The sequence below is a fragment of the Sciurus vulgaris genome (genome assembly GCF_902686455.1).
Source record: "Sciurus vulgaris genome assembly, chromosome: 10".
NCBI classification, from domain to species: domain Eukaryota; kingdom Metazoa; phylum Chordata; class Mammalia; order Rodentia; family Sciuridae; genus Sciurus; species Sciurus vulgaris.
In genome coordinates, this window is record NC_136470.1 from 121438296 (window position 1) to 121454128 (window position 15833).

At 46.0% G+C, this 15833-nt stretch overlaps 1 protein-coding gene across 1 annotated transcript in view; it reads right to left on the reverse strand.

The window, feature by feature from the left end:
* SLCO2A1 (solute carrier organic anion transporter family member 2A1) overlaps positions 1-15833 on the reverse strand; it is an 81764-nt gene that overhangs the window by 29322 nt on the left and 36609 nt on the right. Inside the window, exon 3 of the mRNA XM_079156044.1 lies at positions 13300-13462. Coding sequence (XP_079012170.1) covers positions 13300-13462 — 163 coding nt within the window. The remainder of the gene's footprint in view (positions 1-13299; positions 13463-15833) is intronic.

Here is a 15833-nt window from a genome sequence, read left to right on the forward strand (position 1 = left end):
CACCCCAGAGGCACGTGAGTCAACCCTCTGATTCATCCCGCAACTTAAATATGCAGAATTTCAGTTCTAATTTCTGGACCTTTCCATGGGTTTGGAAATACAAGAGACTCTGTGTCAGGAAAGTTTGCTTCTCTAGCAGAGGATCCGCAGAGATGGGGCAGGTTTGGGGCAGACCAAGACGAAGGGATGGCCATTCCATTGTTCCAGGCTCCTTCCTACCCCTCAACTGGTCAGGCTGAGGCTGGTTGGAAGGTTGTTGTCGGTATAGTAACAGGTCTCTGCACAGAGGTCGGGAGTGGGGCAGAAAGAGGGTCTCAGGAAGACCAAGAAACATAAGAAGGTGTCAAGTGGGATTCCTTTGACTGATCATTCTGTCATGCAGAGCAAAGAGAAGATCCTACCAGGACACAGGAAGGCAACAGCAAATCCTCCTTCAAGTCATAGTTCTTGCAAGCCACCCATTACCCCCCAATCCAGGGCATGGCTGTCACTGGGGAGCCTGTTGGATGAGTAGGGTAAGGTGGGGAGGAAGATTAGCAAGCCCATATCCAGATGCATAAAGCAACAGAGACAGGCAGTGATGTTTCTGGAAAGTTCCATGGAAGCTGTGGCCCAGGTGCTAAGCCCCTGGGCTATCAGCGCAACTCTTGGAACCCTCTTTCAGAATGCTGCACTCATCCTCCTAAATTCAGCAACTCCACAGTTCTTCCGGAAACTGGCAACACCCACCAGCAGGCTTGGAACAGACTGTCTAGAACTCTGTCATGATTAGATATCTCATATCATTTGTAACTTGGGTTGTTTGCAAATCAAAAGTGATCAGGTTCCCAGTGGAGTCTACAAGCCCTATCAATCCATAATGCCTCCTATTAATGAAGTCTATTCCAACTAAACTAAGCCCCATTTATCAAATAATTTGTATAAGCAAATGCATTCTGAATCTCCTCTTGAGAAACTAGAATATAATCAGTACCAGCAGAAAAATCAGTCAAGGTTTATAGCCTGAGGAACCCTGTGGGACAATGGAAAAAATTTACCCTTTGAAACTGGACATACCAGTTCAAATCTTGGTTTTACTGCTTACTAGTCAGGGGCCTTTCTGAACCTCAGTACTGTCATCTTCAAAATAGATATAATGACACTTGAAATATTCTTATGACAATTAAAGATAATGAGTAAAGTTGGATAACTATGACTGACAACAATTAATTGAATATTTCCAAATAGCTAGTAGCTACAATTTGAATATCCCCAAGACAGAGAAATAAAAAATGTCTGAGAAAGATACATATGCTAATTATTCTGATCTGAAAATTGCACATTGTATATGTCTACTAAAATGTCACACTATACCCTATAAACATGCAGTCACCGTGTCAATTAAAAATACAATATATTGTATTTAAAAAGTTCATGTTTTAACCTCACCTGTAGTGATCTTACCATAATACCAATTTTCATCCAAAAAAGATGAGGAACTTTGAGAAACTCAGATAGATAAGGGAGATGGCAGAATACTGGAGACAGGCAGTGTCACCCAGGCTTATAAGAAGTTGGGGACTGGGTCTGCAAATAAGAGACAAGTAAGATTAGAGCTGGTGTCCAGCAATAGATGGATTATAATAGAGGAATCACAGGTCAAGTGATGTGCCTGGAAGAGTTTGCAACTGTGCAGAGAAAGAGTGAGCTCTTCCAGGGTAGAAGGATGAGCGTCTCTACTCTGCTCTCAAGACTAGGTTTCCACAACTAGATCAGAGACTGAGAGTGGATTCTCCTTTCTACCCTGCCACCCTGCCACCAGCAGTGGGGACTGGTCCCTGGGAAAATGCCTACTGGTATTGAGGAGTCTGAGTGATGGATGAACTGGGCATAAGTGGGTGAGCCTGTTGTACACTGCCCAAGAAGTCTGGGTGACATGTTGCTGGGCAGGGGCTCCCCGACCTGCCTCCTCACCCCACTTGCCAGTGCACACAAACTCTCCCCCGGGGCAGCACCCAGCTCAGCTCCTCACCCGAGTCATTTCTTCAGTGGAGAGCAGGGAAGGAAGGCATACCTAAGCAGGCAGGATGGTGACTCGGGGCCATTTAATTTTAATATTCAAAGAAATGTGCACTTAATTAGCACCCGCCCCCATTGAGTATGAGGCAGAACTTACTGTTCACACATTTATTCCTGAGGCTGACGAGGAGCTTTTAGAAGAAAATACAAAGCTGTTAGCTGAACCAAAGTGAGTTCATCAAAAGCCATTTGTATACCCCACCCACCCCCTTCCATTTCCTCTGTTCGTGGGGCTCCCGAACCAGCAGGAAGCCATAACACGGTGTTTATTGACAGGAGAAAGCCTGTTGACAAAGCCTGTCATGATATCCTGCTAGACAAGATGGGGACACGTGGCTGCAGAGTCCCCAGGGCAGAACAGCTGGACTGGCCCTGCCCTAAGCCTGAGCTACTGTGTGCCTGTTGTCAGCGACCAGGGTGAGAGCAGCGACCTAGCTTGCAGGCTTATCAATGAAAGTCTCAGGTGTGAATTCCAACCAGACCCAAGGCTCTAAGAAGGGGCTCCAGTTCCTCAGAGACTGGGAATGGAACCACCCTCTGAGCCAGCCATCTCACTCCTTGGTATTTATCCCAAAGAACCCAAATCAGCACATTTGAGCAATACATGCATCCCAATGTTTTTACCAACACCATTCACAAGAGCCAAGTATGGAACCAGCCTAGACAGCCATCGATAGAGAAAGAAAATGTGGCAGATATACACAAGGGAATTTAACTGAGCCATAAAAAATGAAATTGTGTCATCTGCAGGTACATGGATGGAATCAGAGAACAGGTGCTAAGTGAAATAAGCCAGACTCAGAAAGTCAATAGTTAAATGTTTTCTCTCTAATGTGGAAGCTAGGGGGTGGGACAAACAAATAAAAAAAAAAATCCTGAGAAATATATATAATAAAAAAAGGTGGGCGGGGGTAGATCACACAAAAATAGAAGGAAGACCAGCAGAGTAGAGGAAGGGGATTAAGAGGGAGGTAGGAAGAACGGGAGGGAAAGGGGAAGTACTGGGGAATGAGATTGAGAAAATTATGTTATCTGCATGTATGATCGGGCATAATGAATCCCACTATTATGTGTAATTATAATGCACCACTAAAAAGGGGGGGACACCAAAACAAGGAGAATGACTCATATGGAGGTAAAACACAAAGCTTTACTTGCACTTCAAAGAAGTCAGCTAGTCAGCATTTGGAAGGGTTTGTGGGGACAAGTCCCTGGTCCTCTTGATCACATGTTTCTAATTTCAGTCTGTATTAGGATCCTGTCTTCTTCCCAGGGAGGCCACCCCAAGGGCACCATTCCCCTGCAGGCTGCTCCCCAAGGGTCTGAAGTCTCATTTCATAAGGAGGAGAGAAGGGAGTGAAGCAAAGAAAGCAAAGACTTGCTGGGAGCAGTGGCGCACGCCTGTCCTGAATGCAGGGGAGGCTGAGGCAAGAGGACCACAGGTTTGGGGCCAGCCTGGGCAACTTGGCAAGACCTGGTCTCAAAAGAAAAAAATAGAAAGGGCTAGGAGTATGGATCAGAGGTAGAACACTTGCCGAGCATGCCTAGGGCCACAAGTACTGCAAAAAGAATCAAACAAAACCCAAAACTCTGAGCTGTGTGACGGCCATTGTCGCTATGGGCTGCTGGGCTTGTTCTGTATGTTTCTAAGATGCAGCCCTGACACTCACGGAGTATGAGGTGAGAGAATCCAGGGAGACCTTAAAAAAAGAGACACATGGGGGAGAAGGAGAGTCTGCCCCTGTAATCCAGGACTGGCCACATTAATGCAGCCGGGTGGACCCCTCACCCTTGGGATTTGGCTCTGGGTGCCAACAGCGGCAGTGGGCCTGGCCGATCTTGACTAAACAGCTGTTTAGTCTAGTGGCTGGTAAACTACTACCTGTGGGCTGAACTTGGTTCCCAGCCTGTTTGTGCCCAAATGTTTTGTGGGAGCACATCTAGACCATTTGTTTCTCTACTGTCAGGGGAAACTTCCTGCCACCAAAGCATTGCTGAATAGTTTCAGAGACCTCGGGGTGGGCAAGCCTGAAATATTTACTACCCAGCGCTCTTTGTGGCACTTTACCAGAAATGTGGACTCCTCCTCTGCTGCAGTGTTTTCAAGCATGTCAGCCACCAAATCTTTCTGAAATCAGAGTTCACCATGCGTGAAACAGATCAAAACAGAGGACTTGTCCAGCAGGAGCTCCCCTGCTCAGACCTCTCCTCACCCCGGCCCCAGGCCAAAAAGAGGTGAAAGGCACCACAAATAGTGAGATGTCCTCCTTTGCACCCTGGATGCTGGTTCCCAAGGAGACCCTCTCGCTGCGTTAGTTGGGCCCATGACACAGCCACTCTTGCTAGAGGAGCAGGCCGCAGCTTGTCTCCAAGACCCTTGACCTGAAGCAGGCCTGCCCTCCCGCCTCTCTCCTGAGCAGGAAAAGTGAGTGGACACACCTGGGGGACCGGAAAAGGGAGGAGAGTGATGCTCAGGGGTCCACTGGGACTGTGCCTGAGGCCCAGGAGATCCAGGGGTTGTGTTTTCAAGCCAGCCCGGAGGAGCTGTGACTTGTCAGAAAAACAGACGTTAAAAGAGTCTGACGGAAAGTCAACTCGACCAACGGCTCTGGCCTCCGGAGAGGCTGCCACGCCACTACCACGGAGATGAGCTGGTCTCCATCCCGCCCTGGAGCCCGTGCGCTTTCCCTGGCCGCCTCTGATGTTCAACATGCTGCCTTGCGTTTTCTGTCACTTCTCCACCTTTAGTTCTACTCTTTCCTACACCATGCATTAAAAAAAAATAATAATAATAAGATTCCACATCAAATCTCATTAGGTTTTGTTCTGCTCATCTGTTCGGGGCTATTTTTTCTCAGCGGAATTAATAACACCCATTCGCCTTGTGATTTTCCTTCTTGTTTGTTTTCTCTTCCATTTCAGGTTAAATAGATCCAACTGGCCGGTTGTATAACTCCCAGGCTGACCGCCCACCTGCTCACCCTGCAGCGGAGGCACTCCCCTCCCCCTCCCACAAGCCCCACCTCCACGCCCCTCCCCAGCCCGTCCTGCGCATGTCCACAGGTCCTCCCATCTCAGTTTCCTGCCTGTAGTAACGCCCCGCTCATCGCACACCAGTGCACCGGCAGTGCACTCACGCTGCCCTGCGCAGGACCTGCCCTTCACCTTACATGGGACTTCCTAGTACATTCATTTCGCCCCCCAGGTGGATGCTCACCCTGGAACTGCCCTCAGCTCATGTGCCTGAGCTGTTCCCTCAGCAAAGACCCTGTGTGGCTCACAGAGTTTAGGGAATGGATTCTGCTTTGGGGGCCAGGGACTGTGTGTTGTTCACCAAGGAGGGGACACAGTCACTCAGGATACTAAGGCCTTCCCACCGGTTTCTTCCCAGGACAGCCTTGGGATGGGTGACCGACCGTGCATGGGGACTGGCAGTTTCATGAATAAAGGACTAGAAAGTGACTCTTCTTTTTCTTTTCTTAGCTGCTCCAAAAATACAACCCGCACTCCCCTTTCCTGCTGCACCTGGCGGGAGGAGCTTCCTGCCTACAGCATCCATTGTCTGTGGGGGCGGACTTCCCTCTGGACTTGGCCTTGGGATCTTTCACAAGTTACACCTATTCCCACCAGACACTAGTTTCCGAAGACCCTTCTCTTATCTCCTGGGAGAACTGGTCTCTGCTGGCCTGTTTCCCGTCTATGAAAACCTCTCGGTGCCTTCCAGGAGTGGTCTTGGAGGCTTTGGCTGGGTAGCCAGTCTCTCTCAGAAAGGCGCCAGGGCACATTTCCGGACCCCACTGACATTTAGAAAATCTAAACATCCATAAATGTCTCCGTGGCCTTTTTAAAATTAGTAATTAGTTGTTAAAGGTCTCCTTGATTCCCACAATGCTCAACCCTTCTTTAATTTCTTTTCCTAAAACACTCAGTTACTCTTCATTTCCCATGTTTGTTTCTGGGGCAACTTTGTTTCAAGGGGGAGGAAATCAGTGGTAAGAAAGTGGAGTAGGTCTGGGGGCCGTTACTTACGCAGAACAGAATTCAAATACCACAAGGGCAGGCAAATGGAAATGTACTGAATAGCTAACGTGAGCCGGTCACTTCACCTATATTATTCCATTTAATTTATTATTTGGGACCAGGGATTGAACCCAGAGGTGCTTCATCATTGAGTCACAACCCCAATCCTAATTTTTTATTTTGAGACAGGTTTTTGCTAAGTTGCTTAGGGCCTCACTAAGTTGCTAAACTCTGGATCCTTCTGCCTCAGTCTCCCAAGCCACTGAGATTACAGGTATGTGCCACCACACCTGGCTCATTTTAATTTCACTCTAAGAGCACACTGAAAGTGAAGATATGCTTGTTCCTATTCTACAGGCAAGGGAACAGATTCAGAAAGGTGAAGTAGCTCCTTTGAGGAGAGTGGCAGGTGAATGGCTGAGCTGGCATTTGAATGCCCTGCCCTTGCTTTACCCATTATACTAACCTCACCAGGCTGCACCAACCTGAGAATCTGGGAATCGAGCAAAAGAGCACAGAGAAAGCCCATGACTTCACACATGAGGATGCAGCAGGGACCATGCCAAGGGAAGGGCCTTCCTCCAGACCAGAGCAGAGGACCAGAGAGAAGCCACCTGCAGATGCTCCCAGTCCCATGGCCAGGACTCTTGGACTCAGCTTTTCCCAGGAAGCAGGGCACTTTTTCACTTGGGATCCTGAGCAGTTACTAACTTATTCAACGACACACATGTATTGTCCCTACCCCCACCAGGAACAAGAGCCACCTACTCACAATTACTTCCATGCACGAGCCACTGGGCTAATTGCATGGATATGCAACTTTGCAGTCCTAGGGGGTCTTACGGGGAGGAACTGAGAGAGACTCATCAAGGAGAGAGTGGGGAAGTGGCCCAAGGCCACACCATCAGAGACTCTCAAAGCCTGGCTCACACCTAGGACCGCCTGACTCCAGAAGCCAGTTCAGACTCACACCACCATTCAGGGTGTTGCATTTATGAAATGTGCTTATTCTTGATGAACTCACAAAATTCAAAACTGAAGTTCCCATAAGAATAAATTTGAAGTAGGAGTCATATGTCAAACTTTTCTCCTGAAGTGAACCTTGATGAATATTTTTATTTGCACATATTATGCACACTGGCACCCAGTGCACAGCCCCACCTAGATTCCACAGATGTGGTTTTTGGGCCAGAGTCCTGCTCATCCCAGCACTTGGCACCAGGAAGATGCTCTGAAGGTAGCCCAGCCCTGAGCACTTGCAGCTGTTGCTCTGTCCCAGCTGTTGCTCTGTCCCAGCCCTGGCGAGGAAGCTGATGTATCCATTGTCGCAATTAGAATTTGCAGAAAGAGGGCAACAATGACCCAGAGTCCACTCTCCTGGCCTGTGGATACCCTCTGCCGCCTGGCAAGAGAAGCTGTGGTCCTTCTTACACCCACTTCCGTCCTCTCTCAGATGATTTTGGCTAAGACCACTGAGGTTGAGGCTGAACTGGCAGAGTGTTTTCTTCTGAGCTGGAGGTCCCTTGGTGAGCTGAACCCAAACCAACTGACCATCCCTAACAAGGAGCAGAGTGGGGCCCCTCTCTCACCACCCTCCCATGGCTGCTCTGCAAAGCAAATGCCATGGGGAGGTGGGCCCAGGCTGCAGGGAGCCAGTCCGTGAGGCTGAGCAGGCTGTGGTGTGTGGTGCTTGGCAGGAAGCCTTCCTCGGCCTGGCCCCAGGGCTCCAGGCTCCCTTGCTAATTTCATTAGCTCTGTCTTCACGCACTGGGAAGGTCCACTCCTGACTCTCCTTCAGAGCTAGCCTAAAACTCCTTGTCCAGACTCAGGGGGTGGAGGGAAGCCTAGGGCAGGGCACATTGGCTCGGGTCTGTAATCCTCTGCTCACTTGAAGAAAGACTTAGCCTTTAAACAGTCCAAATAGATCCAAGACCAGAATGTACTTAAGAGAAATGACTAGCACACTGGTGATTTATGGAGAGGTGGAAAAAAGATTGCCAGAACCAGAACACCTCCTTGTTAGAATCCCTGTTTCTGCTCCATTCTTTTTCCATTCCAGCCACCTAGCTCTCTCCGGCAAAGGTCTCGCAACCTACAAAAGAACCCCCTCTATCCTTCCAAGTGTTTCTTGAACGTGTTCTACACACCTGACTTTTAAAAGAACCTTGTATTTAAGCAAACCAGAATCAATTATCCCCTCAGCACATCCCTGGGTGGCTTGCTTGTTTCCAGACACATTTAACTCCACTCCAGGGGTCGAAGGATGAGCACTTACAGACAGGGCCTCTCACTGCTGTTCATCATAAAACCACTGCTACTTCCTACTTCCCTTAAAGTAAGTGCGAATTTATCCCAAGCTAACAAAGTAACATAACATGAACTCCAAAGCAATGATGTTCCTGGGGAGCTGAGGAAATGCAAAGACTGGCCCAAAACCACTCTGTAGAGCTATTTCCCAACCCTGACCACAAACAATTTCTTCAGGGAAAAAAATGTCACTGTAAATGGCTCCCTGGTTAAACATTGTAGACCATACAAAGAGATGGTTTGCTATGAACAAGAGCAAGCAGACACTAATCAGCCGGAGGAGTAACATTCCCCAAACTTGAGCCAGTAGAAAAACTGGGAAAAGATCATAAAATAAACATATTTTCAATAATTGAAGACATCAAAGAAAAACAGAAATCACAAGGAAACACCAAGAAATCACAACGTCAGGGGAGAAAGATTTGCAAAACCATCATAAGAACTTTGAGAAATTAGCCAAATATAGAGAGCCATTAAAATTCACAATGTGAAGGATGGACTTGACACTTGACTAGGAAAGCTGGAGGGGACTAAAGGAACAAAAAGACATGCTTTAAGGAAATCACTGAGGATGCAGATGAACAAAACTCCAAAAGGTATAGAAGAGAGGTCAAAGAACAAAAAGGCCAGAAATCAAAAGACCAACATACATCTGTAAAAGGAATTCGAAGAGAGGACTGGGAAAAAAAAGTGTGCGTGATATTAGGAGCACTTTTGGCTTAGCATTTTTCAGAATTAAGAAAAACCTTCATCTTCAATCCTAATCTCCAGAAAAACAGCATTGAACTTCCAAATAGATGAGTAAAAATAAACCCATACTCAGACAACTTATGATAGACATGCAGAACAACACAGAAAAGACAAAACTGCTAAGTATAACTATGTAGAAAAAAAATCATACCTAAAAAGGGATGCTAATTAGCAGTCCCAACACCATCAAAAAATGCCAAAAGAGGAGGTGCATTATCTTTCAAAGCACTCAGAAGAAACACTCATTAATTTAAAATAGTTTGTATTCATTTAATACAGTTAATACAGTTTGTAGCCAAACTCTAATTTAAGAGCAAAGATAAAATTGGCACATTTTAAGGCAAGAAGAGATTTTCTCACTCATGGGCCTACCTGAAATTAGCACCAAAGGATATACTTCAGGAAAAAGGGAATTGATCAGCAGAGTGGGTGAATCACAAAAAGCATTGCTGAACAAAGAAACCAGTAAACTTGTGGGTAAGTATAAATAAACAGCAACTTACTTATATTAACAATATAATAAAAATTATAAATTATGCTAATGACCACTATGGAGATTCAAGACAGGTGGAAATAGAATACTAGTCAACCAAAAAAGAAGATGGGAGAGGTCAGGGGCACCAAATATCCTGGAATTCTTATCATATTCTCTTGAAGAACAGAATAGATCAACCTCAGAGTTTGCTAAATCACAGGTCAATATTAAATGTAAAAAAAAATGGTGAGGTATATTGTGTTCACAGGTGAGTAGACCTGACATAATAAGCATGTGATTGTCCTCAAATTGATCTGGAATTCTGATAAAATTCCAGAAGGAGTTTTCTTTCAAATATAGACAAACTAATTTTAAAATGTGCATGCTCAGACAAATGAATTAGAATAGGTAAAACAGTTTTGAAAAATAATGAAGTTGGAGATGTGCTATAAAGCACTCACAAGACCTTGTGATACTGGCAAAGATAGACACACAGATCAATAACTTGGAATAGAAAATCCAGAAACTGACTTTTTTTTTTGGCAGTCAGTGCTATGTGTGGAACCTGCATGCGAGGCAAGTGCTCTGTTACTGATCTATATCCCTGGTCCCAGCCAATTTATTTTTGATAAAGGCACAAAAATAATTTTATGAAAAAAAAGATAGACTTTTCAACAAATGGTGCTGATACAATTTGACATACACTAAAAGGAAAAATTAAAGGAATCCTATAAAAATTTAAATCAGAATCGATGACAGATCTAAATGTAAATGTAAAACTGGAACACCTTTAGAAAACACATTGAGTCCTAAGGTTGGGCAGAGTTCGAATGAAGCACCATAAGCACAAGTCAAAAAATAAGATTTAGAAAAAAGATAAATTGGACTTCATCAGAATTTAAAACTTTTGCTCTACAAATGACACTGTTAAAAGAATATGAAAGTCAAAGATGGGGAGAAAATATTTGCAAATCTCACATCCAGTAAAGAAGTATCCAGAATTTGTAACAAACCCTCAAATTCAACAATAAAAAATAAAACAAATAATCCAATTTAAAAATGGGTTGAAGACTTGAATAAAAAATTCATCAAAGAAGACATTTGGATAACAAATAGCACAGAAAAAACAACATTAACTCGTATTCCCACAAACACCTGTACAAAAAAATTTGCAGCAATCTGTTAATAATGGCTACAGACTGGACACAGTCCAAATATCTTTCAGTAGGTCAATGGATAAACGGAGGTACATCCACGCAACGTATGTCAGGAATAAAAAGGAAGGAACTGTTGATTCATGGAACATCTCAGATGAATTTCAAAGGTTACGTGCCAGGGGCTTCCATTTATAAGATATTCTCAAAACCATTAATGTATAGTGATAGAAGCAGAATAGGGTTTTCAGGTCTGGGGAGAGTGTGTATAAAGGAATAGCAGAATGGCATTTTGGGGGGCAATGGAACTGTTAGGGACCCTGATTGCAGTGATTCTTATTTGAATTTATAAATGTGTTATAATTTATGGACGTGTAGTTCACCCCCCAAAAAAGTCAATTTTCCTGCATAACAAATTTTTAGAAAAATTTTTAATGTAAGGTAACAAATAACATAAAACTTTCAAACCAGTAAGAAGGAAAAACAAGACTCAAGAAGCAGGACACTAGAAGGAGGAGCAGTAGGTACACAGATAAACAGTGGCTTAAGGACACCAGCTAACGGCCAGCAGCTACTCATGGGGAGAAGCGAGGGAGAAAGAGCAGGGAACGCTAACTTCCTTTTTAAAAGGAGGGGTCGGACAATGCCTGTGTTATGGTTTAGATGTGAGGCATCTTCAAAAAGTGCATGTGTGAGCCAGTGCAAGAATTTTCAGAGTGAAGCAATTAGATTATGAGGTAGTGCCTAATCTTAGTGGATTAACCCACTGATGGATTAACTGCGCAGTAACTGTAGGCAGATAGGGTATGGCTGGAGAAAGTAGATCACTGGAGGTGTGCCTTTGGGAGTTATGTTTTGTCCGTGGTGAGTGGAGTTTTCTCTGCTTTTTGAGGCCATGTCCTGAGCTGCTTTCTTTGAATACACCCTTCCACCATGATGTTCTGCCTCACCTTGGGCCCAGGGCAACAAATTCAGCCATCTATGGACTGAGACCTCTGAATTCAAGAGCCAAAATAAACTTGTCCTCCTCTAAGTTGTTCTTGTGAGGTCTTTTGGTCACAGTGATGAAAAAGCTGACTAAAATACCAAGTGTTTATCAATAGATGACTGGATAAGTACAACGTGTCATATACATCAACAAAATATACTCAGTCATAGGGAATGATTCTGATACATTCTACCACATGGATAAATCCTGAAAACATACGCTAAATGAAATAAGGCAGGCACAAAAGGACAGATATTGTATGACTCCCCTTTAACCTGATATATCTAGACTTGGCAAATGTACAGAGGCAGCAAGTGGACAAGAGGTGACCAGGCTCTGGGGGTGCAGTGGCGAGATTTTGCTTATGGATACAGAATTTCTGTTTGGAGTCATGAAAATGTTTTAGAAATGTCAGTGGTAGTTGGACGTTTAGGATGTGTTTAACAACACTGAATTGTATACTTAATGGTTAAAACAACCAATTTTATATTATGTTCATCTTATCACAATTTAGAAAAAATGATGTAATATACCAAAATTGATTAAATTAGGCACTTAAAAAAGGATGCATTATATGGCATGTGAAGTAAATCTTAATACAGCTATTAAAAAAAAAAGTTCTGAAGGAAAACTGCTAAATCTTGAAGTACATAGGTATGGGTTATATTATTTACTTTGCCTATGTTTTGAATCTTTTCATATGAAAATAAAACAAAAATTTTAAAAGGGATCTGTCCCTGGGCAATTTAGTACCATTTAACACAATGCTTACAAATCATGTAAACTCTACCCATCTCATCCTGCCCTGGACATCTCCCCACAGAGAGGTGGGGGTCCCAGAAGGAGCATTCCTCCAAGTGCCAAGAGACCTAAGCCCACCACCCCCTTAACCAACTGGCCCTTGGGGTAGTTCACTGCACATCTTTGAATCCTTGACTTACACCTTTTCTCTGCTCTCCACTGGTGTCCCCGGGAACAAATGCATGATGCCGGCACTGTAGGAATGCAGTGTCATCTGAAGCATGATGGACACGTCAGGAAGTGCCATTAAATATCCGGAAATCCCCAGATCTCATGGTTGGTGCTTGGACCCTATTTCCTCCAGTTCTCATCAGGGGCACTGTTCACAAGTGTCCTCAGGCAAGTGGCATTTAGGTCATTTCTGACAGGGAGTCCTGGGAGTCATAGGAAGGAGGAGGGCTGCATGCTCCATCCTTACCAAAGGGGCTTGGGACCATTACTCAGTGTATCTAGGGAAAAAATGTCTGTCTAAGTACTTTGGCTGTTCTGAGTTTCAGAAGGGCATTATGGAGCAACCAAACCATTATAGTCAAGAAACTCTGGTCCAAGCCTTCTGCCCACTTTTTAAATTGGGTTATTTGTTGTTTGATGGTTGAATCTGAGAGTTCATTCCAAACTCTGAATACAAGTTCTTTATTGGACATAAGATTCGAAAACATAATTCGGGGCCCAGGGTGGTATCCACACCCCCAGGAGCAGATGCGCCGTTCCCCGTCCTTGTGAGGCCGGGGGCGGAGGCCACTCACCGATGCTGGCCGAGGTGTACTGGTAGGGTTCCGAGAGGAAGTGCGGCAGGGTGAGGACGAAGGCACCGGTGGCCAGGAGGAGACCCCCAATGCCGATCAGTCGTGGACGGTGCACCCGGCTGCCGAAGTAGCTGACGAAGATGATGAGGATGGCATTGCTGATCTGCAGAGGGACCAGAGGGGCCCGGTGAGCCCACAGATCCCATTCTCATCCATCCCACAGGACACCTGACCACACCTCGCCCAGAAGACCAGAGCGGGAAGAGGCTCCCAGCCCCAGCAGAGCTACCCAGCCAGTCCCGAAAGTCTCGTCCCTGGACACGCATGCGCAGTCTCAGCTTTCCCTCTAGTCAACCCAACCTAGCCTCCATCTTCCAGACGAGCCCAAGGCAAGTAATTCTCCAGAGACATGAAGAGCCCTAAGCTAAACATCAACCATCATAGAACCAATCTTTAGGGGCAAAATCCAAGGGAGCCTCCAATCCTGGTTGACTCCTAGGAAAAGCACATGCTCCCCAACTAAGTTTAATCAGGATCTAATTAAAGGAGCCAAGGACTTTGGCCTGGTAGACAGAAAGGCAACCAAGGCAGAAAGAAGCATCATCTCATCTAACCATACGACAACTTTTATTTCACACGGGACAGAAGGACATTGAATACCATGCCCACATTCACGAAGTCAGGAGGTGGCTTGAACCAGGGCGGCCTGCCTTTAAAGTGCCCAGGCTTCACTAGAGTCCTTGGCTTCTTCCTGGACAAGTGCATGTCTGTCCCAGCAGCTCTGCTTCTGATCTGCCCCGTCCTTCTCTGCGTCTATTTCCACTTCTGTAAAATGAAGGGTAGTACAGCCTGGCTAAGTCCTTTCCTGGTTGGAAACATTGGTAACTCCATGTTCCTGGTGTTCCCTGGAGAATGAGCTCTCTGGACCGACTACTTTGACCCCACAACTATCTTTTTTTAGGGGTACTGGGGATTGAACTCAGGGGCACTCAACCACTGAGCCACATCCCTAGTCCTTTTTTCATTTTATTTAGAGACAGGGTCTCACTGAGTTGCTTAGGGCCTCCCTAAGTTGCTGAGGCTGGCTTTGAACTCACAATCCTCTTGCCTCAGCCTTCCGAGATGGTTTATCTCTGTAACTAGAGATTTTTGTCTCTCTGTTCTTTCCTACCTCCCAGCACAGGGCCTGACACATAGTTGGTGCCCATTAATGAGTTGAGCCAGTGAAAGAACTAACATGCACATGGAGGCTTATCCAGAAGAGGATGTGCTGTGTGCAGCACTATAGCATAGCCGAGAGAAAGGTGCATGAGGAGGCAGCCTCAGCAGAAGCCCCTGCAGGGGAGGGGGTTCTAGAACATTCTGAAACCTGCCTCTGGGAAGAGGGCTTTATTCTTGGCTTCTTGGATGTCCTGTCTGTCCTTCATGTTTCCCCGTCATTTTCCACAGAATAATGGAATTGTCAGACCATTTCAGCTGTGCTGAGGCCGACTTGAGAAGGCTGTGTGAGAGCGATGGAAGGGCCCCAGGAGGTTCCAGGGAGGATGGACAGGTGGTGGCCACCAGGCTGCACGGGTCCTTTGGCCTCTCCCAGGGGGCGCGTTTCTCTGTGGGAAGCTAGCCCTCGTCAGGTGTTGTGGCTGCTGCTGGCTTAGGGCCTTGCTGTCAAACTTGTCTTCAGCAGCACAGGCCCTTTGAAAGAAGTACTTTTCCCTTCTAGAAAACACACCCTGAAATGGCAGCTGTGCAAGTCAAGAAATGGGCCTCAGGCCTCACCCCCCTCAGCCCCACAGTGCCCCTGGAACAGCTCCAAGGACTCACTGGGAGGCCACCTAGAGCTGTCGCAAAGCCCATTAGTAGCATGTCCTGCCCTGCAGTGTCTTGAGCCCAAGGGTCCCCACAGCTCTAGTGACAGGCATTTAAAGGCAGGGTCTCTGGGCTCCTGCTCACCTTGGCTCCTCAGCCCTGGCTGCTAGAGGGCACAAGAGGAGCCACTGCTTCCCAGAGCTAAGACTCCTGTGGGCTCTTCTTGTTCAACGAGCCCCTCCTACTGCCCCTGAACTTCATGCCAGACCTGTGTCCCTTCACCTCGCCCCTGAGAAGGCTTCTGAGACTGTGAGCTCCAGCCTCACACCGACCACACAGGCCGAGATCCAGATGGCCTCACCCGCCCCTGCACAGGCTGGATTCTTTCCACACCCCCAGGCTCACAAACATACACAAAGACACACACATGGCCACACTCAAATCCTCAGAACCCGCAGATGTGGGTGCACAGAGGACACACACAAATTCACACCCAGGCAGCCACACACATCCCCAGTTACTCACAGCTACACAGTCACACACAAGACAGGTACACAAATACATACAGATACAGATACACACAGTCACACACAAATCACGACACCAGACACAGATGTAGACATGCACACAATCATACACACTGTCATGCATAAATAGACATACACACAGTTATACATAAATCCTCAGATACCATAAATATGGATACACATAGACACAGTCACACACAT